The 27278-nt window shown below is 47.1% G+C and overlaps 2 protein-coding genes and 1 long non-coding RNA gene across 16 annotated transcripts in view; 2 read left to right on the top strand and 1 right to left on the bottom strand.

The window, feature by feature from the left end:
* maml3 (mastermind-like transcriptional coactivator 3) overlaps positions 1 to 7565 on the top strand; it is a 149308-nt gene extending 141743 nt beyond the window's left edge. For 4 of the 13 annotated variants that reach the window (XM_064334540.1, XM_064334539.1, XM_064334538.1 and 1 more), the window contains exon 5: positions 2957 to 7565. In XM_064334540.1, the coding sequence (XP_064190610.1) occupies positions 2957 to 3951 (995 nt within the window). In that variant the 3' untranslated portion in view covers positions 3952 to 7565. The remainder of the gene's footprint in view (positions 1 to 2956) is intronic. The other 9 variants (XR_010329884.1, XR_010329883.1, XR_010329882.1 and 6 more) reach the window with 9 other exon arrangements.
* Positions 7566 to 12789: 5224 nt separating this feature from the next.
* LOC135254420 (uncharacterized) lies at positions 12790 to 27031 on the top strand. Of its 2 annotated transcripts, XR_010329875.1 has the most exons (4): positions 12790 to 12870; positions 13028 to 13241; positions 15625 to 15795; positions 26889 to 27031. It is a non-coding gene; the product is annotated as an uncharacterized LOC135254420 (long non-coding RNA). The 2 variants fall into 2 exon arrangements; XR_010329874.1 differs by lacking the exon at positions 26889 to 27031 and having other exon boundaries at positions 15625 to 17023.
* LOC135254419 (ras-related protein Rab-33B-like) lies at positions 16479 to 24175 on the bottom strand. Its single transcript, XM_064334535.1, has 2 exons — positions 23620 to 24175; positions 16479 to 19272 (listed from the first exon to the last, which is right to left on the bottom strand). Exons 1-2 carry the CDS (start codon positions 23833 to 23835, stop codon positions 18817 to 18819), a joined length of 672 nt encoding a protein of 223 aa, XP_064190605.1. The 5' UTR covers positions 23836 to 24175; the 3' UTR covers positions 16479 to 18816.
* Positions 27032 to 27278: the final 247 nt, after the last annotated feature.

Below are 27278 nucleotides of genomic sequence, written 5' to 3'. Positions count from 1 at the left end.
TTTCTGGAATTTTTTTTTTACAGGCATCAACTCTCACCAGGTTCAGTCCTGTGGAGGTTTCCCTCCAAAAACCCTCTCGCAGACAGACAGACAGACAGACAGAGAAAAGGGCAGACAGACAGACAGACAGACAAACAGACAGACAGAGAAAAGGACAGACAGACAGACAGGCAGGCAGAGAAAAGGACAGACAGACAGACAGACGGGCAGGCAGAGAAAAGGACAGACAGACAGACAGACAGACCGAGAAAAGGACAATCAGACAGGCAGACAGACAGACAGAGAAAAGGACAGACAGACAGGCAAACGGAGAAAAGGACAGTCAGACAGACAGAGAAAAGGACAGACAGACAGACAGACAGAGAAAAGGGCAGACAGACAGACAGACAGACAAACAGACAGACAGAGAAAAGGACAGACAGACAGACAGGCAGGCAGAGAAAAGGACAGACAGACAGACAGACAGACAGACAGACAGAGAAAAGGACAGACAGACAGACAGACAGACAATCAGACGGGCAGACAGACAGACAGAGAAAAGGACAATCAGACAGGCAGACAGACAGACAGAGAAAAGGACAGACAGACAGGCAAACAGAGAAAAGGACAGTCAGACAGACAGAGAAAAGGACAGACAGACAGACAGACAGGCACTAGTGTAAAGCCGTAGCGAATGAAAGGAGGCGGCGTGTGAGTTTGGAAGCGGCAGGAGAGAGAGCTCGCAGCGGCAATATTTACCTCCACGCTGTCGACGGCCATAATCAGCCCCGCCCCCTCCACTGGGACCGAGCCCCTCGAGGGGCGCCGTGAGGACCTGGCGAGGCACTTCACCGCGTCGAAACGAAAATTACCCACCGCGGCCTGGAGTGGCAGCGCCCCCCCCCCGCGGGGGAAATGGAGACGCAGTACAGGCCCTTTCCCTGATTACACCTCCACTGTAATCAAGACCCCCCCCCCGCACTGCCCCTGCTGTACGTACCTCACAGCCCTCCTGCCCAAAAATGCCCCCCCCCCCCCGGGCTGGCCACCACCTCCTTCATAAAGCGAAGGCTTGGCTAAATTTCACAGTGACCTTGAACTGGTCTCTGGAAACAAAAATCAGCTCGCCATGTGGTTAAAAAGGATTTTTTTGTTTTACGATTTTATTCTGAAATGCAAATGTTTGTTTTGTCCAACTACACGCTTCCCCGGAGTTATATTTCGGGGTACGCTCACGCTGGGCGCCGTTTCAGAGCGCTGTCCCCTCCGCTGGGTCTGTGTTCACTCGTCGTTCAGCTGGCGGTGGATGCTGCTGACCACCCAGCGAAGGCCTCAGTGTCCTCAGGGCGGGGGGGGGGTGGTGGGTGGGTTTATTTTGGCGCTGTGAAGTCCCTCACAGTCTCCATCACCCACCCTTTATTTACCTCTCAGCACATCATTGCAGCCTTGCTGCTCCAGATTACTGGTGGCCCGTCGCTGGTGCCCACCGACACAGCCCTCCTGGAGGGTAAACGAGTCTCTTCATATCGATTCTTTTTCCCGCGTTTCCATGGATACCGTATTAGATCTAATCCGAGGGGTGGAGGGGGTGGTGGGGGGGTGGGGGGGGAGTCTGTTTTTCGTCGAGACCCTCCAGCGCTCCCCTTCCCGTCGAGCCAGCCCTGGTGTATTGCGTAAGGTCGCTCTTACCCCGCGAGTAGCATCTCTGCACATCTCACCAGAGTCAGATGTGTCTGTCTGAAATATACACTCCCCCCCTCCCTCCCTCGCCTTTCTCTCTCTCTCTCTCTCCTGCTCTCCCCCCCTCCCTCCCTCGCCTTTCTCTCTCTCTCTCTCTCTCTCTCCCGCTCTCCCTCCCTCCCTCGTTCTCCGACTTTGCTTGTTGCCACGGCAACCTGCCCCAGATCTCAAGTGTTCCGTCGAGTCGACTCTGATCGCCGGTGTGCGGGCGGGGTGCGGGGGGGTGCGGGGGGGTGCGGGGGGGCTTCTCCGGGCTCACGGGGAGGAGGCTCTGTTACCTGGCGGTAAGCCGGGAGGTGTGCGGCGGGAAGCCCTGTTTTTGCGGGAAAGCGGGTTTTTCGATAAGGCCGTTCCCGATTCCCTGCTTCACCAGGCACAAACACTTAGCGGTAGCGTCAGGGAATGGCGTCGCTGAGCAGAATCTGTCACAGTCCAGAGCAGAATATTATCGGCGAGTATGAAAGTGGGGCTGTCTGCGATGACTAAGTCACAGATGAGAGAAGGGATATTTATCCTGGCGCGGCCTTCTGAGTCTGTGGACAGGGCAGTTTAACTCGTTTTGCCAGCCGATGAACGCAGGATTACCAACACCGTGTGCTAGGACACTTGCAGTAGCCGTGATTGGCTGATGACGCCCAGCAATAGTGATAATTACAGAAGGGCCTTATGGGTAAACACAGGAGGAGCAGAACTGAACAGGCCATTCCTCTAACGCAGCTTATCAATGCAAAACCCTGCAATCACTGCAAAGAAACCAGGAGAGAAAAACCCAAAATCCTATCAGGTTCTGGGCCAAATAGTCCGGCCATCACAGGCATCCCTAATGTGTCAGAATAAATGCTATAAATACAGAGGGGTAGTTCGCTGCAGGATGAGGAATTTTCTTTTACTTTGAAGTAGATTTTATTTTATTTTTTTAATCTGGATTTTTGGAGTGAGGAGTGAAAGGTTAGCAAATGTTATATAAACAGGTTTGCGGGTTTGAATCCTTGATGAGACGGTGCAGCTGTGCCCCTCCGGACAGCACAATACCCAGCCCGAATTGCCTCAGTAAATAGCGCGCTGTAAACATGAATAATGCATCGGCTTCCGGCAATATCAGTCACCCCAGCAAAGAGCCGTCTGCCAAGTGCAAATTGAAAGTTTGGAGCTGTGATCTGCCTAGATTTTCTTCTTTCTTTTTTTTTATTTTAAATTCATTTATTTTTTTATTTATTCCTTTCTCTGTGTTCCTCAGGCACACCGCAGGAGCTGGCCAGGAACCAGGCTCTCCAGAGCATCCGGAACGCCCGCCTCCTGCAGCAGCAGCAGCAGCAGCAGCAGCAGCAGACCCAGGGCATGCTGCCCATGGCGCAGGTCCAGAACCCGGCCTCCATGCCCGCCTCGGGCGCCGCCCAGTCCGACATGGGCATGGCGTACAGCGGCCCCCAGGGGCAGCAGGGCATGTACCCGCTCAACCCGGGCATGAGCCAGATGCTGCAGCACCCCAACCAAAGCGGAATGAGCATGCCCCCCCACAGCGCCCCACCGGGCCAGCGGCAGGGGGGCGGGGCAGGGCCGGCCGTGGGCATGGTGGGGGGGTACGGGCAGGGCGTGATGATGAACCCCGCCCTGTCCCAGCAGCAGATGAAGGGCCCGCCCGTGGGCCAGCCGATGGCCAAGGCCCAGGCGCAGAGACTGCAAAGCATGATGGCAGCGGGCGGCGGCCACCAGGGGGCAGCGCAGTGGGCGCAGCAGCAGCAGCAGCAGACGCTGCAGGCCATGGGCGGCCGGACTAGCGGGGACATGGGGGGGTTCGGCGGCGGCGGCCCGGGCTACGGCATGCCGCCGGGGGGGCAGCCGCCGCGCGTGCCCAAACAGCACTTTGCCCAGGGCATGGGCCAGACCGTGGTGGACCCGCGCGCCATCAACCCCGCCATGACCGGGCAGATGGTGCCCCACATGCCCGGCCAGCCAAGGACCAACCAGCCCCGGCCCATGGTCATGACTGGCATGGGTCCGGGCATGCCCAACATGACTCCTTTCAGCCAGGGCCCCGGGCAGCCCATGGGGGGCAGCGGGGGGGCGTACGGGCAGGGCGGGCAGCCCCAGGGGTACCAGCGGACTCCCAGCCAGGACCTGGCCTACAGTTACGGCAACCAGCCGGCGAGCGCTGGCTCCTTCAATCTACCGGACGGGGTGGAGCTGGACTCTACGGACGGGTGGATGGACGAGTTCTTCCCCAGCCAATAGCGAACAGAGACGCGGGAGTCCAGCCCCGGTTGGCTGTGGACGAAAGCGGGTGTCGGGTGGGGGGGGGGATGGGGGGGGAAGAAGAGGGATTTAAAACAAAATTTTAAAAAGAGAAAAAAACAGATTAAAGACTATACGTTTTTTGTTTTGTAAAACATTACTGAGCTGAAAAAAATACAACCCTGTTTTGTGTCTCTTGTGTGTTGCAGTCACAGTAAATTAAAAAGCGCCTCCTCCTTGTGGAGGTGGGCCTGGGCCTCCTCTATGTGGAGGTGGGTCGAGGCCTCCTCTATGGGGAGGTGGGTCTGGGCCTCCTCTTAAGGAGGTGGGTCCTGTGCCTCCTCTTCGTGGAGGTGGCTTGGACCTTCTCTTTGTGGAGGTGGATCGGGGCCTCCTCCTTAAGGAGGTGGGTCCTGGGCCTCCTCTATGGGGAGGTGGGTCTGGGCCTCCTCTATGGGGAGGTGGGTCTGGGCCTCCTCTATGGGGAGGTGGGTCTGGGCCTCCTCTTTGTGGAGGTGGGTCTGGGCCTCCTCTTTGAGGAGGTGGGGCAAGGTGGACGTCACTCCTACTGGGGCTTCAGGAGCTCATTTTCATTTTGGTTTTAAAAAAATTAAAAATGGCAAAATTCTAAAGGTTTTAACTCAACCCTTATAAACGTAATGTCTTGGAATCCATCTTTGGATGGACTTCAGGTGGCACGATTGGGGAGGGGGGGGGGGTCGATGCAAGGTACATTTTAAAACAAAAACTTTATTGGCAAAAAAAAAAAATAATGCTTTGACATTTATTCTGACCAATGAGCTGTCCCTTAGATTGAGTTTGTCCCGACAGTCTGAACCACCGTCGTCATCCTCACACAGGACCTCAGCAGCCGAGGCTTCTCCCCGACACGGAGGATCTGAAGCCCCGTCGCTCTGCTTCGCAGCCAAGAGTGAAAGTATCAGAGCAAAGCACTCCCTGACACTCACGTCATTTCTTTTCCCAAAAACGATTTTAATATCTTTTTTTTGTGCTGTGAAGGCTCACATTTCATCTGCAATAGTCTGTTGTTTTATACTGTGAGGGGGGAGGGGGGGGCGGACAGGAGAGGGGGGGGAACAAAAAAAACCAACAAAAACAGTCTCCTTTGTGCGGCGCTCGCGCACGCGCTCTGTCGGGGTGGGCGGTCGCTAGGCAACCCGCGCCGCGCGGCGGCGGCTCGGCTGCATCGCGGCGTCGCGCTGCGAGAGGGACCTGGCGGCTTCCCACCGCTCAGAGAGAGAGAGAGAGAGGGAGTGGGGGAAGAAGAAAACAAACGAGTGTAACGACAGCCAGGGGAGCAGCACGGCAGAGTGTATCTGCCTGAGCCGGGAGGGTGAGGCGGGGGCGGACGGGGGAGGGGGGCGGGGGTTGCTAGAGACTAACGGTTTTGGGCACCGCTGGTGTCTGAATTTCCAAAAAAAAAAGCAAAAAAACCCTAAACTGATTCAGATATCTTTAAACAGCTGGGCTGTTTGAAATGTGAGCGTTCAAATATATATTCCTTCCTTAATATACAGAAGGGATTTTATTTTATTTTTTTACTCCCTGGTACAAATTTGGTTCTGTTTTCCTTTTTTGTTTTTACCTTTTTTTTATTTGGAATACAGTTGTAACTTCTGAAAATATTCCACAGCTGTGTGGGTGCAGTCATTATGCGGGTGCTTGAATCTTAAGAAAGCGTTTTGTGGGGTGGGGTGGGTGGGTGGAGGGGTGCGCAGTTCTGTGAGCTGACTGGCACGCGGGAGGAACCTTGGCTGAAAGATCACGATGTGCACAGGCAGGAGAAATCCGTCTGCACTGTTAGGAGAAGGTCAAAAACCTCTTCTACCGCATCGTTCAAACGTAGATTTTTAACGCGTGTTTAACAAACCCTCCAAAATAAAGTGGGGGGAGGGGCAGGTGGGGGCAGACGGATGGGCAGTGACAGAGCAGGACGTGGGGGGGGGGGGCGTTGAGTGCTTCCAGTGCGTGAATGGTGCTGTTGTCTCTCACCCCCCTCCTCCCCCCTCCCCCTCTGGAAAAAGGGGCGTGGTTAAGTAAAATCCCCACCCCCCTCCCATGTTTGGCTGGCCATTGTCACAACGGAGCGCATTGTAGGGCACATTTTGTCTGAGCTTTGTTCCCTCCGACAATCACGCTCTTGTTTCCGTGGTTCCCAGCAGCCCAGTAGAACTGCGGTGAGACTCCACCCCCCCCCCCCCCCCACCTCAACCCAACCCAACCCCCCGCACCCCCTCCCACCCCCCAGAACATCAACTTCACCGTGATTCTTCAGATTTTCAACTGTATAAGAGTGGAGTGGGTCCTGAATCACCCCAAATCTTTACACTACGTCTGTGTTCATGTGAGATTTGTGTTACCATCGCGTGTGTTGTGTACCTGAACGAGCTCGCCTGTGCGCGCACTGGGGGCTGACCGTGGCCCGTGTGAAATTGCGCCATTTTTAACCGAAGAAGTGACCGAGAGCGCTGTACATGTTTACTTGCTTCAGTGTTAGCTGCGTACGAAGCATAACTACATATTCATATAGAGATTTTACAGGTAAACCTGGAGCTGGTGAAGCCCATTCAGAACTGGCTCCAATGTTTTAGCGATGTTCAGAACTAGAACTTCAAATGAATTGATATTTAGCGCTTGAAGATGTCACACACAGAAGTCTCCGGCTAACAAACCAAAAAGCCTGCACTTGGCCACGTCACTAATATATTCCACATGTATAACTACGCGTCAGTGAATGTCTGCTCTCCCAGCTTTTCAGAATTGTGTTTCCTTTTCCTGTCATGGTGTGCAAACGGGAGGCTGCAAGCAGGCGTTCACAGTCTGAGATGCTGTTTCCTGTCTGAGGGTCGTCTCTCCGAAGCTCCTCTTTCGTCTCTTGGCTTATATTCCTGTCATGCTCCGTAGTTCTGTAGGTGGTGGTAGGGAGTGCGTATGTCCAACTTCAGATAAAAATGCAAACCTTTTTGAAAAAAGAAGAGCGAACCACTTCAGCCATCTCACATCTTAGTCCTTGAAGAATTGGTTGGACTGTCCTTCAAAGCTTCTTCCAAATATTTTGGATCCGGGACCAAGTCAAATGTAGACATTATATTTCTTCTTTTTTTTCTTTTTAATTGTTGTTGTTGTTTTATTATTTTTATTTTGGGTTTTATTTTGTACTGGTGCTGACGTACATGTGATAATGAAAAATATATATGAAAACATGGTTATTTGTAAATATGTTTTTACAGGTTTAAATACATCAGATAATTCTGGCTCTACTCTGTAAAGAAATTACTGTTTGTTTAAAATAGAGAAGTATTTTTATTTCATTTTTTTCCACTTTTAAACTCATCCAAGATATGCCATTGCACTTCTGACAATGTCCTACTACTAATTTCTATTGTAAACCTCTTCTTACTTTTATTTTGAAGTTTTTTTTTTTCTAGGTTGAGATTCTACTACGTACCTTCGCAGTGCTTACTTCTTTTTATCTTGTACAGAATTCTGAAATGTTATCGCGAGAGGATTACGAAAACCTTTTTGTTTTTCAGAAAAAGATAAAAATAAAGAGAATGTTATCTCTACGATCATATTAAATGAACTCTAATACAGCCCATGGTTTTTTTTACATTTTTATTGTATCACTAAATAGCATATTAGTACTATGGTTTTCCATTAATGTGTGTGTGTGTGTGTATACACACACACAATTGCATGTATAGTTCATATCACTTCTGGAGCGCTATTGTGAAGTACAAGCCTGGAGCGTGGCACGAGCCTTTCAGTGACATCCACTTTCAGCCCAGCCTACAAAATTAATATGCATAATCTACATGTCAAAGGAAATGCAAATAGAACGTGTATAGATTTCACAGCACTTGAACGTGCAATTTAATTTTCTGTCTCCGCAAAAAAACACTTACAAATGGACTGAACCATTCACCTCGCAAACACACATTAGTTCTGTTTAATGCGCAGTGGACGGTCGTGCCTGTTACTTGCATATAGATCTGAAAGGGCGCCAAGGATAATACTTAACAGAGCAGCAATTATCTGTAAAAGAAACAAGAACTCAAAGAATGAATTAACAGTATTTTTACATGGCTTAGACATTTTTTACTTTCTCGAGAAATCTCCCCAAGTATGTGAAATTAGTGAATTTGAGCTCCACCAATCAAACGTTTAAATTCTCAACCTTCAGGCCTCCACACCGTAAATTCTTAAACACTGCTTCACACATGCTGTTTTACACCTGTGTCTGTATGGGGTGCAGCTCCGAAATGAGCGTAGATACTTGCCTTGAAGCCTGCAGCTGCCGTTAGGAAGGCACTCGTTTCATACCTAATTACAGTCCATTAATTACACTAGCCTAATTGTATTTAGATCATAATTAATTTGCGAGAGCAATCAGCTACCTTTTTTCGGCAGTCGGAGTTGCGTCTTACAATCGTCTTTTACTGCTATATGCAAAAGAAATACGCGTGGGCACGCTGTCAGAAATCTGCATTTCTGGGGCGCTGTTCGTTATTTCTAATGAGATAATGCTCGGATCAGACCGGTCCAACCTTTCGTTTTCTAGCGTAATAGTGTTAACGGAAGGGATTACCTTCTGAACGTGTACCACTGTATCACGGAAAAGGAGACTGTTTTTCAAATACCCATAATCGCTTGCACGAAGTTAACACTTGCCAAACAGATGAACGGGTGTGCAGCCCGAAGATTTACTGGACTGTAATGTAGTTATGATTTTCGGTGTAATTAAGTCGCGTAGACGGCAGCTTTGAGTATATCTGTGCCGTGAGAATAACCGCGCGCATTTACCGGAGAGAGACGAGAGCTGGTTATCATCACAAAGCGAGTGTTTGTTTGCTTCTCATCAAAGTGATTTAGAACCGTTGCACTGAACCGCACTCCTGTTTCTCGGAGAGACGACACCCGATTTCCATAATTAAGAGCACATATGTTAAAGAGCGTCGCTTAATTTCTCCTCGCAATGAATCATTTCATATGCGCTCATTTACGCGCTGCCATGTCCCCGCACTCACGCGCGCATTCCTGACTATGATGAATGGAAAGGGTGTTGGGTGACGACGACATTATTCACTGGCGAGGATGACACCGTTCGGTGGGGAGATTGTTGTGAATGTTTGAGGGGTTTTTTTCGAGATGTTTTGTGTGGAGACGGGGGGAGGGTGGGGTATCCAAACCCTCCCGCGGGAGGCCGAGGAGTAGAGTACATAATCTACTCCTAGTCTCCCGTTGTTAAATACGGTTTAATACAGACAGTTTTAATCAAGCGCTTTGAATGCTAATGGACTCTGACTGAAGCCGTCGAGGTAGGCTTCCCACATTTTAATCACGGTAATGAATGATCTGTCACCTGCGCGAAGGGTCGCCGGGCCCCGTTCGACTTATTTGCCGCGTCTCCCTCTTCCGGGGACCAGCGCCTGGGCCGGTCTGCACCTCCGTATCTCGATTAGCGCCGCTCTCCCAAGCCCCCTTTGTCCGCCCCTCGTTCTCATTATGCAGATCAGACGCCCATTCTCCGGTGGGTAATGCTTTACTGAGGCCACCGGGGGTTAATAGAGCTCTCATTTCATTTCTACATTCAAATTCTATTGTTTCTCTTCTGCGGGAACATCCTCCTCTCCCCCATTAGAAAATGGTGGCATTTCATTAGAAACGTTCATCCTATACTGAGCAGCCATATGCACATCCCACGTTTAGCCTCCTTTATGGCCACATTCCTGTTTTCTGGCACGAATAAGCATTGTATTGTGTGTGTGTGTGTGTGTGTCAGAAACTTAATTGTAACGATTCATTCTTTTTCATGAATTTTTAATTTTGTCGTCACTTGCTTCAGAACCATTCATCATAAATGGACGCCAGAGGGATTCTTTTCCGCTGCTAAGTTGATCTCTTCATTTAAAATGAGTCTATACAGCGAATTTGATACGGTATCCATTTATAACTTCCTCTCTTAAGGGAATTACTGAAAGGGACATTGAATCTTCCGTACACAGTAAAAATTCCAGTTTTAATTCAACTCTGACAGAGTAGCCTACCCGTGAGTCCAGTGGGGACTATGTGTGCTCTCTAAGAGTTGATTTAACACTTGAACACTGAACATTTTGGGTATGTGCGCCCAGCTCAAGTGTGCCCAAGGAATGCCCTCCGTGAAGGCCAGTAGTAGACTGACCTGATGTATTATTATTATTATTATTATTATTAGGCATCTGTTGAAAATACCTGGAACTCAAGGGCAAGCTACTCCAAAGACGTCTGAAGTTTACTCTGAACTTACTCTGTTCATTTCATCACACTGATCTGGATAGCCAAGATGAATACAGAACACACTTAAGATCTGCACTAACAAATATGCTCAAAGAGCTCATCTGTTCGCGCGCAGATTAAGTGCGTTCTGTATTTTGCATATGTGGAAAACACATCGCTGCTTGGCAAGCAAAATTACATTTAATTTCTCGCCTTTTGTCGGGTCATAGGAAACAGATGGTACGTAATGTTTTTTTATTGAACCAACAGACAATATAATTAGGCTGCACTAATTTCAGTAATTAAAAAATTGGTTAGCTTACATTTGACATATAGCCTGTTTATTGCTTAGGGTTTTTAAAAAATATTTTTTTATTATCTTTATATAGTAATATTTTTGGCACTTTCCATACATGTTAACCTGCCATTCTTACTGAGAGAAGTCCTTATTACACATTGACTGATAACTATACAAAATCACAATGCGTCACAATGAACCCTTTACACCGAGACACAAACGTCAGTGCAATCCAAACATCACGATGAACCCTCTACCAAACCGAGGCAGTAACCTCAGTGCATTCCCAACCATATCCTGCACATCATGGCCACAGCTATCAATTCTTAGGCCTTGGTCTAAATATACTGGGAGGCCCCCTAAATATATTTTGTAACAAATTAAAAATGGTGACACCCCCTGTCCTGGGCCTGGGACAAAGTGGCCCAGTTTCTTCCCTTTATGCAAGTATAGATACAGCACAGAACCTGGTGGTACAATGTTTGAAATTTCAGCCAAGGTAGGATGTTCCCAGGGCCCCACTGTTTTTAGTTATATGTCTTGTTTCAGAAATTGTGTATAATGTCTTTAATTGGCTCAATTAAAAATAAAATCTAAACTCCTACGCATTCCAAAATAAGTTCATCGCCATCTTGAGTCTACGGGGACACCACAACAACTCTCATTTTGATTGCTATTTTGTTTGGTTATTCAGATTTTGCATAATTTTTTTGAATTTACCTGTTTTTACTATCAATTTGGAAAGACCAATTAAATGTGTTAGTGCTCATTGCTGCACGTTCTGAAAGGCGAAAAATCAAAACACAGCTTCCCCCCCCCCCCCACTGCAGTCAACCAGACAAGCTGGCGAAGCCGCAAAAATATTCATGTTACCCCAGCGCAGGTAGAACAGCCGCGAAACCGCACGGGACGCACTCCTCAGCCTGACTTTGCACTTTGTGCTACGTGGGATTTATTTTTTTGTGCCAAGTGCTGCAACTCTCGCCTCCCGTTTTTTTGGAGTCTGCGTTTTACAGTCAATAAGTTTTATTGCCAGGACAATTCTTAGCTGAGACCTACCATGTTGGAACGACATTTATGTAAAATATAGATAAGAAACGCTGCACGCAACATGCCTCTTGATCAGCGACTTTCATAGATAAATCTGTACAAGTGTTATACGCAGCCACAGCGTGCAGGACTAGGAGTGCTCAAAGTGAGAAAAGGCATGCGTCCCGAACATGTTCCACCGTATTGTGCAGATATGTTTATACGAAGAATGAATGAAGACAGCAACAATAATGATAGAAATTGCTTAATCAATCAAGGGACTCGGCACTGGGCAAGGAATGCCGGTCCCCAGACCACCCACCGTGCCTACAACCCACAGATGTGAAGAGGAGAGGGGAGTACAGTTCAGACGAATACACCTGAGAGCATGACCCCTCCACCCCCCCACCTCTCTGTAGGAGACTAGAGGCAGATAACCGAGCGCCAAGGAGAGGGGCGTGCGGGACCGCCGGCGATTAATAATCCTGGCAGTCTCGCGCATTCGCTCTCCACGCATCACCACTGTACGCCCCACAGGAACTCTGGTGCGTCACACTTAAAGATCAGCGCGCGCGCACACATGTGCCGCAAACAGGACACCCAGAAGAGCTGGGCACAAAGGATCGTGCGTCAAGTGTCGCACAAAACAGACAGGTCGTTTATTTAAGGAAAGGAATGTTTTTTGCACATCTAGACCCAGTGGGGGAGTCTAAAAACACAATGCTGTATTTTTTTGAGTGAGGAGAGAACATGGGGGTTGGGGTATCTTGCGTCAGGGATGATTCTGACTCCCATGGCCTTTAAAGGGAAAAAAGGGGAAAACTGGTACTTCCATTACACAATCCTTTTCTGTTTTATCCTGCAAGTTATTTTCAGGGGGCTACAGTGCATGAACGCCGGGAGCAAATATGTCGGTGTAATTGTGATTAGTTTAACGGAGTTTATAAACCCATTCCAGCTGCAATAAAAGATACAGCGCTCCATTTGTGCTTTCAGCCCCACACTGACCCTAATCACAGCCCGGCATTACTTCTCCCAAAAGACACCTCTTAATTCCTGCTTTAATTAAATACTGCGTTTGAGTTTATCTAAAGACCAACGGCAAAGAGTTTCGTTCGTTAGCTGGTCAGTCCAGGTTTTCGGAGCGACCATCAATGATGTTAACCTCCTCAGAGCAGCGGGGAGGGCTGCTGTTCCCATATAATTATTCCTCACTGTCTTCACCTAAAATGAAAAAAGAAACAAGCTCAACTTCATGGTGTGCTGCTGTTTGAATTAGCTGCTGCACTTGCTGCAGGATTTTAAAAAGTGGCGGAGTAAGCGTCTCATTATGCCTGTTTAATTACCAGAATTAAACTTTTAAATGTTTCAAACTCAGTTGAGAAACCAATAACGTGTTCAATAATAAAGGTTAAGTGTGTAACTTGAGGGGGGAAATGCTATAGCGGTAATGAATATTTAAACACGGTTTAGGTCGTCTGGCGCGAGGGGGACGTCGGAAGGGGTCTCGTGGACGCAGCGAGCGACGAGGGCACGCTGCGAGGTCATCGCGAGGTTTCGTGTCCTTCAGCTGAACAACATGGCGACGCGTGTGCTGCAGAGAGCGTCAAGGGACGCTGTGGGCCCTGGTCTTGTAAGGCCCAGACCCGTAAGGGTGACTCAGCACCTGGCAAACAGTCCGCCACCGGTGAGTGAACCAGCAAAAACCCGCAGTTTGGGGAATAACTGCAGGTGGTCCTTTATAGACTTTGTCGTTTTGATACTAGCAGACGGCAAAATGGAAAGGTCTGCTTGTAGCCCACTTCCCACTGAGTACGCCCGTTATATATGGTTCAAGGACCAAATACCTTTTTTTTAAAAAAAGATTCCCTCACCCGTCCGGAATGCCTAATGCGTTTATATCTAGATTCGGGAGAGTGCACGTGAGCGTGTGGTCTCCTCGAAGCTTGTGATGTTGGCCGCCGCTTCTTATCACACCGCGGTTCACAGGTCAGGTTCGCACATACGTGAGTCCGAGTCTGACCGTCTGTATGGGGCGGTCAGCTATAAGCCGCTGTAATCCTGACCAACCGCCATCCCCGGGCGACGTTTGAGCCAACTGTATGCCACCCCGCGAGACTCTCAGCTGTAGCCAGCGTTTGCAAAATCCGAATTTGAAACCAGACTTTCCACAAGGCGCACTAAAACCGCCCTTTAACAGGACGAGCCACCTAGCAGTCCAAGGGCCGCACACTCAGCTGTGTCCATGGCTATCCACTGCTTCATTTTGCTCTTCATAATGGCGTTTATCTTTCTTAGGGCTGTTCAATGCAAGAGGGGGTGGGGTAGAGTCTACATTCACGGCATATTTTTTCAAAGGATTACTGAAGGAGTGAACCGTGACTGAGGGGAGCGCTGTTGTTGCCCCTGTAATGCTACCATTAGTCATTTCTGATAGAGAACTCTGTGCACAATGTATTGCGCAGCATGCTGGATGGCTGATTAGACCTCTGTTCTCATCCCTAGGGTAATGATATTGTTTTATTGCAAACTGTGGCCAGCCATTTCCATGCAAATTGGTGCATTTGTCTGACTCTGTGAATTCCAAGCTGTTTAATTTGCCCCCGAAATCAAAGAAGGTGATTTTCCACCTCCTGGACTTAAGACAACACCGCCGCACTATACCCTTTAGCAAGGAGGTACTTAACGTGAACTGCTTTAAGTATCTCCCAGCTGTGAAATATGTTTTTCTCTGAGATAAATACTGCAATGTTAGCTAGCTCTTATTTCGCAGAAGACAGGATTTTGTTAGACCTACCTTCAAGAGTAAGGAGGAGGGGTTGGATCAGATCAAATTACTTTATGATACTGAGCAATAGCTTCCCCTCCCTCAGGAAAAAAAAAACATTTTCTGGAATGAATTTGCATGCTGATCTGGTTCCCCCTTGTGGAAGCTTTTTGAAACTGCACCATAGCGTGTATGCTGACAGTTGAGCGGTTGCAGAAATCTGTATTTTCAAAGTGAATTGTAAAACCTACTTTGGCGGCCATCCCAGAGCGGATATCGGCGAGGCATCTGTGATAACAGAGCGGAGGTCTGAATATCAGGAAGCAGTGTTTGGAAAGACTGGAGAGGAAGGAAAGATGAGACAGTACATAAGAGGTTTGCAGCAGAGGTATAGCGTTTATTTATTTATTTTTAGTAGCAGGTCAACGCATGATCTGTGAAGACTGACGGGGGCACGACAAGCTTTCTTAAAGAGCACAATGCGCTTTGAGTGCCCGAGAGTGAAGATGGAGGCGATAAAGAGGCTATCAGGGCAGCTTTGGGTTGTGTTATGAGCCCACGCCCCGACAGCGTGACTGTGCGGCTGCAGAATTAACTGTGCTGTGACAGCTCCAGTCTGACGTGTGTAGAAAACCGGCTGCACGAGCCGCAGTACGCATGTGGAACACCAATAGATGAACATCAATTAGAGGGTTTACATTCGCCAATTGTAAGTCTACACTGTGATTTACAGTAGATGGCCACACACATCAGTGATGTCATAGTTCTTCCTCCTGAATTGCCTTTTGTAGCCCAAGCCTGTTCTTCCTCCGGTCTCCCGCAGCATGACAGGAAGTGTTTTCCGGTTAAAGTGATTGACAGATCATTTCACCCGGGTCTTGTCCAGGGAATGACTTCATCAGTAGCCATCTGTATCGATCTGCGCCACAAAATCCTTGTTCAAGTTAATTTATTTAATTCCAGCTAATCATCATCATCATCTTCTTCGTCGTCTTCTTCTTCCATAGACTGTTCCAGTCAGCACTCAAATAAATCACCCAGGCAAAGGACATAATCAAATATGTACCTTAATACTGTTATTAACTAGGAGCAACTAAAGCTTAGAGATTGGCAGGTAGGTATATTTCAGATTTAGACCGTTGCATTACTATTACTAAAATTTAGTCTGTTAGACCATTTCATTAAGGAGAAGGCCTATTATTATAGAATTAGACAACGATGTTTGATTGTACCATTGTTATGTATTTTTGATATGAAGTGGTTAAGACGCAAACACGTGACAGATGAATCCATTTCTCTCCAGCAGGGGGCGATAAAACCCCAGACAGGACCCCAGAAAATCAACATGTACCTGGAATTCCTGAATCAGCACGTGCACATTGAAAATGGGATCACCGTCAGAACGTAAATGATCGGGTCAAATCATTTCGCTAAAGTGTAAGGACAAGGAACTGCGATCATCTTGCAACTTAAAGTAAGGATCTGCAACCTACCAATGAACTTGAGTTTCTTTAGAAAACATCCATCTGCATAACTGAAAATTATATCAGTTGTTTTAAGTTGCTCTGTGGCAAATAGCATACATTTTATATTTGTATGTCTTTTAATATATGGAGGGCCAATTCAGCTATTTACTACTGGTAATGCTGCTTAATGCTACAGACAAGTGCTGCCTTTGAGACATCTGAGAACAAATGTCCACACTTTCCCTATTTTCTCATTTTTGTCAGTTTTTATTTTTATTTTTTCCTTGTTTTTTTTTTTTTTTGATAACGTTTACATCCAGAGTTTTTGGCTTTGGTGCGTATGAGGTCGGATACACAGAAATCCATGTTCCCCTTTTCCCGCATAATTCCCATCATTTTCCCGAAAGGCGAGGCAAAGCAGTGAATATGGCCGACTGTGTTTTAGTCACGTGTCTACTGAACAAGCGACAAAAAACGGCTGCTCTCATGGGGAAGAAACGCAGGCTTTTATGCAACAGTCCAGGAAGGATTTTCAGTGTCGTATCTCTGAAGTTATCAAAGACCTTTGTCCAGTACCTGTTGGGGTCCTCTTGTGTTGGCCAGTACAGAGGTTAATTAACACACGTTCCTCATTAACACTCCTAACTGTACTCCACGGTGAGGGTTCAGTGGGAAAGAAAGAAAGCTCACAGCCGTTTAAAGGGGATTTATTACACCTGTCCTTTTAAAAGAAAAGTACCCTTAAGCAGACAGGTAACTCGCGTTTGATAATGCCTGCTCTCTGCTTAGCAAAGTTGGTCATGAACGTTTTACACACAACTGTTGGTCATAACTGTTTATACTTTAATTCCTTAATGTAGTGGTTTCTGAACTCAATGCATTTCACAGAAAAAAATCCTATTTCACTTAACAGACTTACTGGCAAATGGTGACAGTTTCTTTTTTTTATTTGCAATTCTGCAGATCAGTATTCTTAAGATGTTTGGTTTCCCTTATAGTGCATGTCCCTCAAACGCAGTACAGTACTGTATCAGTAAGACTCCAGAGAGCCTTTCTGAAAGAAAATCCCACAATGCCGCTTGACCCTGTCATCCTAAAGCCTTGACTGACCAGAAGACATATGGGAACATATCCCAAATACAGGACATGGTCATTTTAAAGACTGTTGATTTATATCCATGACAGTGAGGGGGTGCACTTCTTTATTCAAATAAATATATTTGTGTTTTAAAGCCATTTGGTTTCAGAGACCTGTGTTCTCATGCCCTATACTAGAAACATGTATGTAGCCTTCACTTATTGTGAATGACTGCATTGATTTGTAGTGGGTCTCTAGCCAAATAGATTCAAGCAGCTTTGTGTGTAAGGAATCGAATTTGAGTTCACACACGCAGGACGTGTATAAACTCTTGGAACTGACCTTCTTTCCTCTGTGAAAGTATCAATCGACACGTCTGCTTACAAAGTCACATCCTGCATAGGCACACAGTCTGTCTGTAGGTAGTCTGCAGTTAATATCTCTCAATCAGATCAATGACAACAACAATTTTACAGGAACAAAACCCTCTTTTGCCCTCTAACACAGTACAGCCCAGAGCCTTGTGGCTTATTAACGTAGCACTGGCATATTAATGACATTCCTGTGGGCACAGGAGAAAGGGTACACAGTATTAACATCGTATGTTTAAGACGTGACAAATAATGCAAATGTGAATATGAGACCCCGCCCCCAATTGTAACCGTCCCATCTGACGCTATAAATAAACAGAGCTGGGGTGCGCTGGTCCGTCAGACCTCGGAATGCCTGCGATAATGTCCGTCCCTCTCCGACCTCTGAACCCCAGGGAGAAGTCATTCAGACCTGCGTGTTCTTCCCGGGTCGCTTTCAAGTCTACTTTAGCCCATTACCAAACGGTCCAGAACCAGATCTGTCCCTTGACGATGGCTGCAGTCTTGTTTTAAAATCAGAGTCCCACAGTGAGTGAAAATCAAGGCCAGCCTCCAGGGTCCTGATTGACTCGCACCCTTGGAAGACCCAGGTAAAGCATCGGGGACTACAGTAAAATAAGGGTAGTTTTTTTTTTTTTTTTTGGGGGGGACCCCCTGTGAAGATTGTCTGTTGTCATGGCGGCCATATTGAGCTCAGCTGGCTAACCGCTAACCCATCGACGGCGCGCTGATGAACCTCGCGTGGAGGAGACTGGCGCTGGGGGGGGAGGGGGCTCTGGGGTCTCGTCTGTGGTGTCATTGGAGGAAGCCACGCCGCGCGATGCCCGTCAGAACTGGCGATGGTGTAAAACTCCCCAGCTCTCTTCCACGAGACCGTCACAAGGGAAGCCGCACACACACGCGAGCGTGCCCTCACAAGTTCAGTTGCTCAACACGTTTCCTGTTTTTTCTTTCGTTTTTTTTGGGTACCACCCCTCCCTCCCGCCCCCCCCCCCCACCCGCAACTCCCTGTCAAACCTCACTTGAAATGCAAGACTAAGACCAACCACAGAAGACATTACGAAGACAGACGCAGCGAGGTCATCAGCCTGGCACAGCTAGTTCCCCTTCCTATGCCCTGGTCGTCTCGCTGGTTTCGACGTTCCCCGGCTGACGAGCGAGGGGATGCACTCAGAAACAGAAACCTGAAGAGGGAGAAGGTGCTGGGACCGCCCCATCGAAAGCACGGTGACTGAGCGGGTCGGGCCAGTGCTGCCTCCAGCCCGGATACAGTGGCCCGCTGCTGGGAAACCATCGCCACGGAGACCCTTACATAAAGAACATTGAAGCTCTGAATCCATTTTTCCATCTTTTGCGCATTCAGACGTCCCCAGAGCTACAGGGCTGACTGAGCTCCTTTAACCCCCCAGTACTGTGGGCATAAAAACAGCCCCCCCCCCCCCGGGGAATGTGCAAGATCTCTCACCTCACCACAGTCACCTTTTTCTGACAGGAAAACAAGAGGAGTTTTGAACAAAAAGGAGTATTGAAAGGAAGTTGGGGGGGGTGGGTTGTGTGGGGGGGGCGGTCCCCCGATGCCCTCAGCAGCCGCAGGACCAGCTCTTCTCGTCCTCATTCTCGCTCTTCCTCAGGGGCAGGACCCCCCCGTCCCCGGGGACCTGGCTCAGCACCAGCGGCTTCTGGCTCTTCAGCTTGTGCGCCACGGTCATGAAGATGGCCTCCACGTGGTCGTTGTCGTCGGGGTTCTTGGCGGACGTCTCGAAGAGCGGCATGCTGTGCGAGTCGGCAAACTTCTGCGCCACCTCGGTGCCCACCTGCAGCCCGTGCTGCAGGTCGCACTTGTTGCCCACCAGGATGCGGGGCACCTCCTGGCCCAGCGAGTGCTGCCGGCACTCCTCGATCCAGGCCGGCAGGCTGCGGAAGCTGGTGGCGTTGGTGACGTCGTAGACGAAGACCACCGCGTGCACGTTGCGGTAGTAGTGCTGCACCATGCTTTTACGGAAACGCTCCTGGCCAGCCGTGTCCCACAGCTGCACCTGCAGAGACACACACACGCGCGCACACACAAATACACACACAAACACACACACACACACACAGTCAACAGGGCCCACACCACAGCAAACACCCAGAGAGAGACACAGACAGAGGGAACACCCACACACACACACACACACACACAGCATTAGTCACAATGTGTCAGCACAGCAAACAGTATTAACAATACCAGCACTGAGTCACTGGTGCGTGTGTGTGTGTGTCTCTCTCTGTACTTCAGCACAGGAGAGATACACGCTGTAACTGATATTAAGTAACACCAGACGGTATATAGCTGCGTTCTGCATTTTGAGTTCTTGCGATCCCCAGGAGGCACTGTGAAGGGTTCTCTCTCTCTCTCTTCACTAACACCTCCAGCCACGCTCTGGGGTCCAGAAATACCGCGCGAGTCTCACTGTGGATCCGGAAGCGCTGAGGAAGAAGCCTGACGGAATGCTGCGCGCAGGATGGGTTCGCCGTGTTCCGTCTGTAAACCCATCCCTGTGCATCGTTCTGTGAGGGGGGGGGGGGGTGATGCCGAGAGCCGTGAGCTCATCCGCCTTTCAAAACCAAACGACGGACGGACGGACGGACGCGCACGCGTCGTTTTACCCGCTAATGCGCGTTCTGCCCTCCAGCCCGGCGCCAGGTCTCCCGCCCAATCAGGCGCTCTCCCTCTCCTCGCCGGAACACTTCATCAAGAGGCTCTCAGCGTTTACGGCCCGTCGGTAATCTACCAGCGAATCAGAGCGAGCGAGCGAGCGAGCCCAGCTTTCGCACAGCGTAGCATTTCCTGTCTGGGTCCGTCCAGACTGGGTCCATTCAGTACTTCACTGCGATGGACTCCATCCTTCGGTGTAGCTCTCTGTTAACAGTCATAGGCTATTTATTACTCTTACAAAGCAAGAGCTGCTACCCCTCAAAATACCAGTTACGCAAACTTAGGATACTGGAAACATGTTTTTCAGGCAAACAAATTTAAAATAACTCTCACTTTTTTTCCTGAGGTCTGCAATGAGCTCTCAGTTTAAAAAGTTTCTAAGCTACTTCACTGTTCCGTGATTATCCTTTTCATACTTTTAGTGCATATAGGCGTATGTTTTTTAAAATATACATAATGTCAGTTAAATAAGCACAGGCTCTTTGTTAGAAATCTGGAGTTTGAGAGCTCATACGCGTAGCTGAAAAGACTGAGTGGCCTCATTTCGAGTGAATTCTGAATTCTTCAGGGTCCAGAAGGGCACGTGCGGCATGCGACAGGAATGTCATTCATGCACTTCTCACTGCCTCTCTCCGGTGCACAGGGATGCGCTGCACTGATCCTCCAGCCGCTGAACCTCTACACACACGCGGGAAGCGCTAACGTATGAGCATCGCCGTTTCAGGGTCACAGGATGCGCTTCTGTCTGCTGCTTTTATAAAAACTACCTCACAGATAAAGCAGGTGCAACACCAGGAATGAGAAACTTTAAAAAATTAACATTACGTTTAGGTTTTTTTAATTGCTCTTTTAATTGTTTGTCAGTGACCGTGTGAAATTTACAACCAAACTTCCAAAATGTGGAATCTGAGGGCAAAAAACTTGTTTTCGTCTTCAGTTCATCTACACGTACAGCAACAAAACACATCACAAAAGACCACAAGACAAACGGCACATTAAGGAAAAACAGAAAATGATATCACATAAAGTGTTATAATACCATCAGTGAATGATATAAGTATAAGTAACAAAGGATTTACTATTTTTCCAGCAAGTATTGCACCTACTTTAAGTCATATACTGCACCACTGTTCTAGATCAGTACTGGACAACTACAGTCAATAGCAAAGCTAGCATTACTTTGTTCCGCTGCTCAAGACAGACCAGATAACTATGGCAGGTCATTCGGTTTACGAGTTCTACCGCACATCAGGGGAGAGGCGTGGCATCACAGACCCAGAACCAGGTTAGCAACCAGAACCCCGAAGGGTTCTGTTCCCAAGGGGGGGGATTAGGATCACTCCTCATAATCCGGAGTCAGGGGCTTAATCTGGGCTACTGCAGGTAATGAGGAAGGATGCAAGCCTTATAACGATGGTGCGACCAGCTCTACTGTAAGAGGAAGACGATGGGGGGGAGGAGGAGGAGGAAGAACACAGTGGATTAGAGGAAGAACACACTCAGTCTCACCTCATTAATGAGCCAAAAGTCCACAGTGCTTAAGAATTATAGAAAAAATAATAAAAAGAAGAGGTGATTGTTATGGCTAAACATGTCTGAAAATATAAAATTATTGAAAGTTCAACACAGCAATGTATAGCTGAGGTTTCAGGTTCACACCAAGTGGAGGGTATGGTTAATATTTCTATGAGGCTTTTTAAATGTACAGTACAAGTATCTACTGCACAATGTTACCATTACATCATCCCAGAGTGTTGCTAGGACCATAATGCACTTGGATACGCCAATTATGCAGCTTGCGTAATGCGATGAGGCTGACTTGAGATAATTCTGTGTTTATCTAACATGTCAAAACAGTCTGTAAAATTAACACATTTCCTTGGACAACTCAGTGCATTTGAACTTTAAAAACATAAAGTACTACATATACATAAATATAAACGGAACTGATTTCCGAGCCCTGACACTACAAGCAGCTTTTACAACCGGTTTTAATCTTACTGCCCCGAGTGTTAGTGTTGGCACTGGTAAAAGCACATTTAAACTTGGGGTTTCGTTCCCAAAATAAAACAGAGCCTATATAAGACTCGTGTTTTTGCGTGTTTTTATTTTTTACAGAAGCAGGTCAACAGTTACGTCAGGAAACGGCTTTCGTTTTGATTCCTTTGGTACAAACCCACAGGGGCGCTGAAACGGCTTCCAGGGTAGCCACGCGCCCGTGCAGTGGAAGGCAGTGCATTAATAAGATATTTGATATGCATTCGCATTTTGTTCACTATCTCACAATAACCCCACTGCGAGAGTTCACTGCATGCATCAAGCGGAATACAAAGACCAGCGAGCACAGCGCGTAATGACACTTAACTCTTCCCTCGGCCCAAGTCCAACTATTTTACTCGTTTTAATTGCCTGCATAATCTGGAAAACACTTTTAGTTTCACTTGCCTGTCCGTCTCATAAACTGCAAATAGGTGCCGTTTTGTGCTGTCAACGCAATACAGTTTTGATACTAAGCGCCTCTCTGACTCCTAACAGCTTTCAATGGAGGACGATGGGGGAGTGCAATATCGGCCTTTTCGAAAATATCTCCCAAGTGTGTGCGGTCCATTCAAGGCGGAAATCGGGAAGTGTTCTGGTCAATTTTGACAACATAATACAATGGTACTATAGTGTCGGCTAACTGTGCTACATTATGTCAGGCATGATGGCACTGGTGGCTGTTATTCCCAGGCAATGCAGCAAAGTAAAGCTCATCTTTTGTTACTGGGAAAGTGTCAGTTAAGACAGGAGTCAATGTTGATTGAATGATTGCCACAGGCAAAAAAAGAAAAGAAAAAAACAACAATTAACCTATTCCAGCGTACCCATTGTATGTACCCTACAAAGGCGCAGCGAATGCTCGTAAAACTATAAAGCTTAGATAAAGCCAAGTAGTTACAGGACTGCGTTCATTATAATGCAGCTGTCAAACCTAGACATGGACAGGCTGATCGCCCTGAAATTGGGCTAATTTTGTTCGATTTCTGCGCATTCTCAAGTGGCTGTAGTTTAGGTTGGCATGAAATATTCATCCCCGAAGCCAGGTTTTCTTCACCCATGATTGCTAGCTACATTTAATGATGAAAGCGATTATCTGGTACAAATGCATCGATGCAAACAGCGTGTCATAAGGTTATTTACGGTGTGTGTTATCCAGAATGTCGTTGCTACTGTTTTGACCATTAGACGCCCAACAGGAAACTCCCTCAATAGGATGAATTGGCAGATTGATTTCATATTAGGCAGCTAACGTTAGGCAATGACAGCCACATATAAAATCTGCAGTAACATTAGCTAACGCCATCTGGCCTCCGTTGGCATTACATGACAATTTCACAGCTGACGTTGGCTGTTTGCTAGTAAACAATCACGACTACGTATAGGCTATAATTTAACGTTGGCAAGTCAACGTTAGCTAGCTAGCTAACGTCAGCTAGTTAGCTACGATTTCATGAGGCGGGAGATAATGATAATGTACCAGTCAACTATAAAACCGTTTTATGGTTCTTTCGTTTCATCTGTAAGCTGAGGCACTAACTCGGCTTGTCAGCTAGACAAGCCGCTTGACTTTGTTTGCAGGTGATGGTAACGAAACAAGTGGCAACGAGTTAGCAGTTTGCCAGTTATATAGCATCCGGGCTTTTACCTTGATTTTCTCGCCGTCAATCTCGATAACTTTCTCCCGAAAGTCAACCCCGATCGTGGCCTCCGTTTTGTCCGGAAACTTTCCTGCACAGAATCTGTAGGTCAGGCACGTCTTACCCACACCGGAGTCTCCTATAACTATAATTTTGAAGATCCGAGTCCGCAATGGTGGGTACGTCCCAGTCAAAGAAGTGGTCAATTCAAGAGATGACTCCATTTCTGCCAATGTGGAAGATTTGGAAGGCTAACTCAGTAGCTAAAAGTCAAATAAAAACAGCCCAGATGAACTTGATCGAAATGTCCGGCCATCCAACCGCGAATGTACAATATTCTATAACTTTATTCGACTTACAACAGCTGTGCCGACTCAATAGCTTTGCCAGTTGTGTTTTAGCGAGCTAACACAGCTGGTAAGCAAGCTAGCTACGTTCTAGCCCCAGACTCTGTGGGCTGTAACGTAGACTAACGTTAGCCAGCCAGCAGGCTAATTCCTCTGGATCTATCTCTAAGGAGAAGCCCATGAACTGAAGACTGCGCATGCAGCTTTTGCGTCCGTCATCATGGCGGATACCACGTCAAAAATGTTACAGAGGGGTTGCCAAGCATGGCTTTATTATAAGAACTATCTGAAGTCGGTTACATGTTATGTTTATTGCGTAGGTTTATTCATTTGCACAGTAAAACGCATTGCAAGCGTTATAAATCATGCTTGCAGTATTCATATTTGTCAGGTTCCTATATTTTCTCACGCATCTCGTAATCTTGATTAGACATGGCCTATTGAAACCTGTTTTATTGGAACATTTTTCATGATTAACAAGCTTACCAAGTTGGTTAAAGATGACAAGCTGACTAATTAATTATTTGACAGATTATTCAACGAACTTGTAGGCCGGGTAATAACGTCTGCACGTCTATATAGTTCCTAACGATATTGGTTCAGTAATATTTTTGATGTATGACTAGGTTGTGTGAGCCTTGTGCTGCAGGATGCCAAGTGCCAAAATAAATAAATAAAACTACTGGGCTCGTGTGACATCACTGTCCACTGTCTCCATGGGAGGGGTCAAGTATTCGTTTGTTTCTGACCGTTAAAAACCAAATGACATTTTCACGCTCCTCAAAGGCAAGCAACCCCCCCAGTGTCAGCAGTTCACAACCCGCAACAGTGTAATAAATGACACGCAGCAGACAAATAATAGGACAGTAGACGTTTTGAGTAGTAAAACTACTACACTTGTTGCCTCTTAGTAGTTTTACTGTGATACAGATATAGGCTACAGCCTGGATATAGACTACTTCTGCATGGGTGTTCTGTGAGATGAAAAGATGTCTCTGAAAATCTAAAATAAATGTATTCTTATTCAGTATAATGGCTTTCCCCCTTTTCAGTAATTAATTTAAGCAAGGGATTTTAAAAATAATTCCATTCTCTACATACTCAACATTAAGCTCAACTGTGCAATGAAAATAAATGCAACTTAGAATGCGATGTAAGAATCTCAAAAATACCATTCTTACTCCAGTTCAGTGATGTGACTGTGTTTGAACCCACTGGTTGGTCCTTGTGAAGTTGATATATTTTGCTTAATTGAGTCTGGGGACATAAAGTCAATGAATTTTGCTGGCCTTGCTAAATGTTATAGAAATAGACACTTTTATGCACATGGTGTCGTAGTGATTTTAAATCAGCAAACCCCATTTTGATTTATGTCAGACCTCTTAGGTAATAAAGTAGAGCATTCCCTGCAGCTGATGAAATGGCTTTTTGGAAGCGATCCATGACCAAGGATCCGTTTATCCAGCCCCGGCCAAATGTGACAGATTATATTAGGGGAGTGGTGCTTTGAAAAGTTCCTGTCTGATCATTGTTTTTGAATACTATTTTCTCTGATTTCTTCAACTATTAAATTCAGCAGATGCTTTTATTTCGAGTGAGTTTGTGCATGATAAATTCCACCTGAAGCAAAACATTTTCTCAACATCGTCGCAATGTTGAAATGAGGTGACAGCATTAGCCCATGCCATGTGTGTGATTGAATGTGTGATTAGTAACTCAAGATATTCATGGTGTTACTTAGAGCCACTGCACATAAAGACATAGAGAGATAGCATGTGTGTGTGTTGAGGTGTGATGACAAATTTGAAACATACAGCAGGCTGTGGGTGGAAGATTTCTGACGTGTTTAACCTCTTCACATCACGTTTTTTATTTATCACCATTAAGATATGTTGGCTTTATTTAAAATATGCAATAAAATCAAGCTATGCAACAAGGCATCCAAGCATCTGCTTATTTTTTTATGCAGTTTCGTACAGCTGCAGAAGATCGCTGAGTATTGCAATATTTCAGAGTGGATGAAGCTGGATGTCTGCAGGACTCTGGATTTTGCACCAGATCCTGTTTAAGTAGTTTTGCTGGAGCCATAGATGAGATGGAAGGCTGAAAGTTGGTGAAAATCGGAACAGAAAAGCACTCAGTGATACACGCATTTCAGTAGTTGAAAGCCACACTCGATACCACAACAGAAACTCTGAACACACATTTTACCCCATTTCTCTGCATGCAGTATGCAGCCATATAAAGCGTCTGTGCGTGTCACAGCTTGTGTCCCAGCCACAGCGTGCGATTGGCGGCTCTTTGGCGTCTGTGTTCTCCGCTGTGGCAGATGGCGGACTCTGGGATGGGAATCCGCCCCGTAACTGGAGCAGCTGTAGGCTCTGACCTCACTGGCCTGTTCCCTCAGTGACATCACCGGTCTGACACCAGGGTTTAGCTTCCTTAAGAAAGGCTTCAGTTGGAACGGTGTCTGGCGTGCCTTGCGATAGATTGGCGACATGTCCAGAGTGTAGTATTCCTGCCTCTTGGCCAATGCATGCGGGGATAGGCCCCTTGTGACCCATGACCAGGAATAAGTGGGTTAGATAATGGATGGATGGATGGATAGTGTCAAGCACATTTCAGAGGGGCAAACATTTGATATAGGTTCAAATATTAGATATCAGTTCAAAGACACTAAAGTATAAAGGGCATAATTAAAGAATAATCATTTGATAATTGAGTCATTACTGAGTACACTTATTCCAATAGCTGTCCCTTGGAAAGCCAGTGTGCAAATATCTTAACAGCTGAGCTTCTGTGCTGTTTTGTTGTGCGTCACTGTTCTACATTTGAAAGATGAATCATACAGTAGCTGATGCTTCTTTGCCAGATTTGAGTAAACATTTTTCTGACAGCACTAAAATACTGCAAAATGTCTTATATTTAAGGTTCAACTGTGCCTCCGAGTGGACTCGGCAGAAAAACGGAATGAATTGAAACCAGAACCGAACAAGCACTGCTCACACTGGCTGTGTCCCCCCCCCCCCGGTCCTCTTCAACCTCAGCGCCCCCGGTGAGTAAAGTCCACACTGCAGTGGCTGTTTACTGGACGGGTCAGTGTTATATACAGAATAGGGCTGGATGGGTCAGTGTTATATACAGAATAGGGCTTTCTGGGGGCCATCACGCTAACACTCTGTTCTAATGCATGGATGGGGCCCCACAGTCTGGTACTGAATCTGGGCTGGGCCCAGGGATTAGTGATTAATCGCACTCCAGTGACCCCTGCTGGCCAAATGTGCACCTGCAAGGCCAACCTGCTGAACTGTACGCGAAGT

This window comes from Anguilla rostrata, chromosome 5 (genome assembly GCF_018555375.3).
Source record: "Anguilla rostrata isolate EN2019 chromosome 5, ASM1855537v3, whole genome shotgun sequence".
Taxonomy (NCBI): domain Eukaryota; kingdom Metazoa; phylum Chordata; class Actinopteri; order Anguilliformes; family Anguillidae; genus Anguilla; species Anguilla rostrata.
The sequence above is the reverse complement of the archived record's forward strand: the minus strand, read 5'-3'. Positions and strand labels throughout refer to the sequence as shown.

What these genes read in the sequence shown, in the direction of transcription:
- LOC135254419 (XM_064334535.1), bottom strand. Translation starts at nt 23,835, where the DNA reads ATGGAGTCATCTCTTGAATTGACCACTTCTTTGACTGGGACGTACCCA. An exon ending in TTGACGGCGAGAAAATCAAG is followed by an intron (nt 19,273 to 23,619) that starts GTAAAAGCCCGG and finishes GTGTCTCTGCAG; the next exon opens with GTGCAGCTGTGGGACACGGC.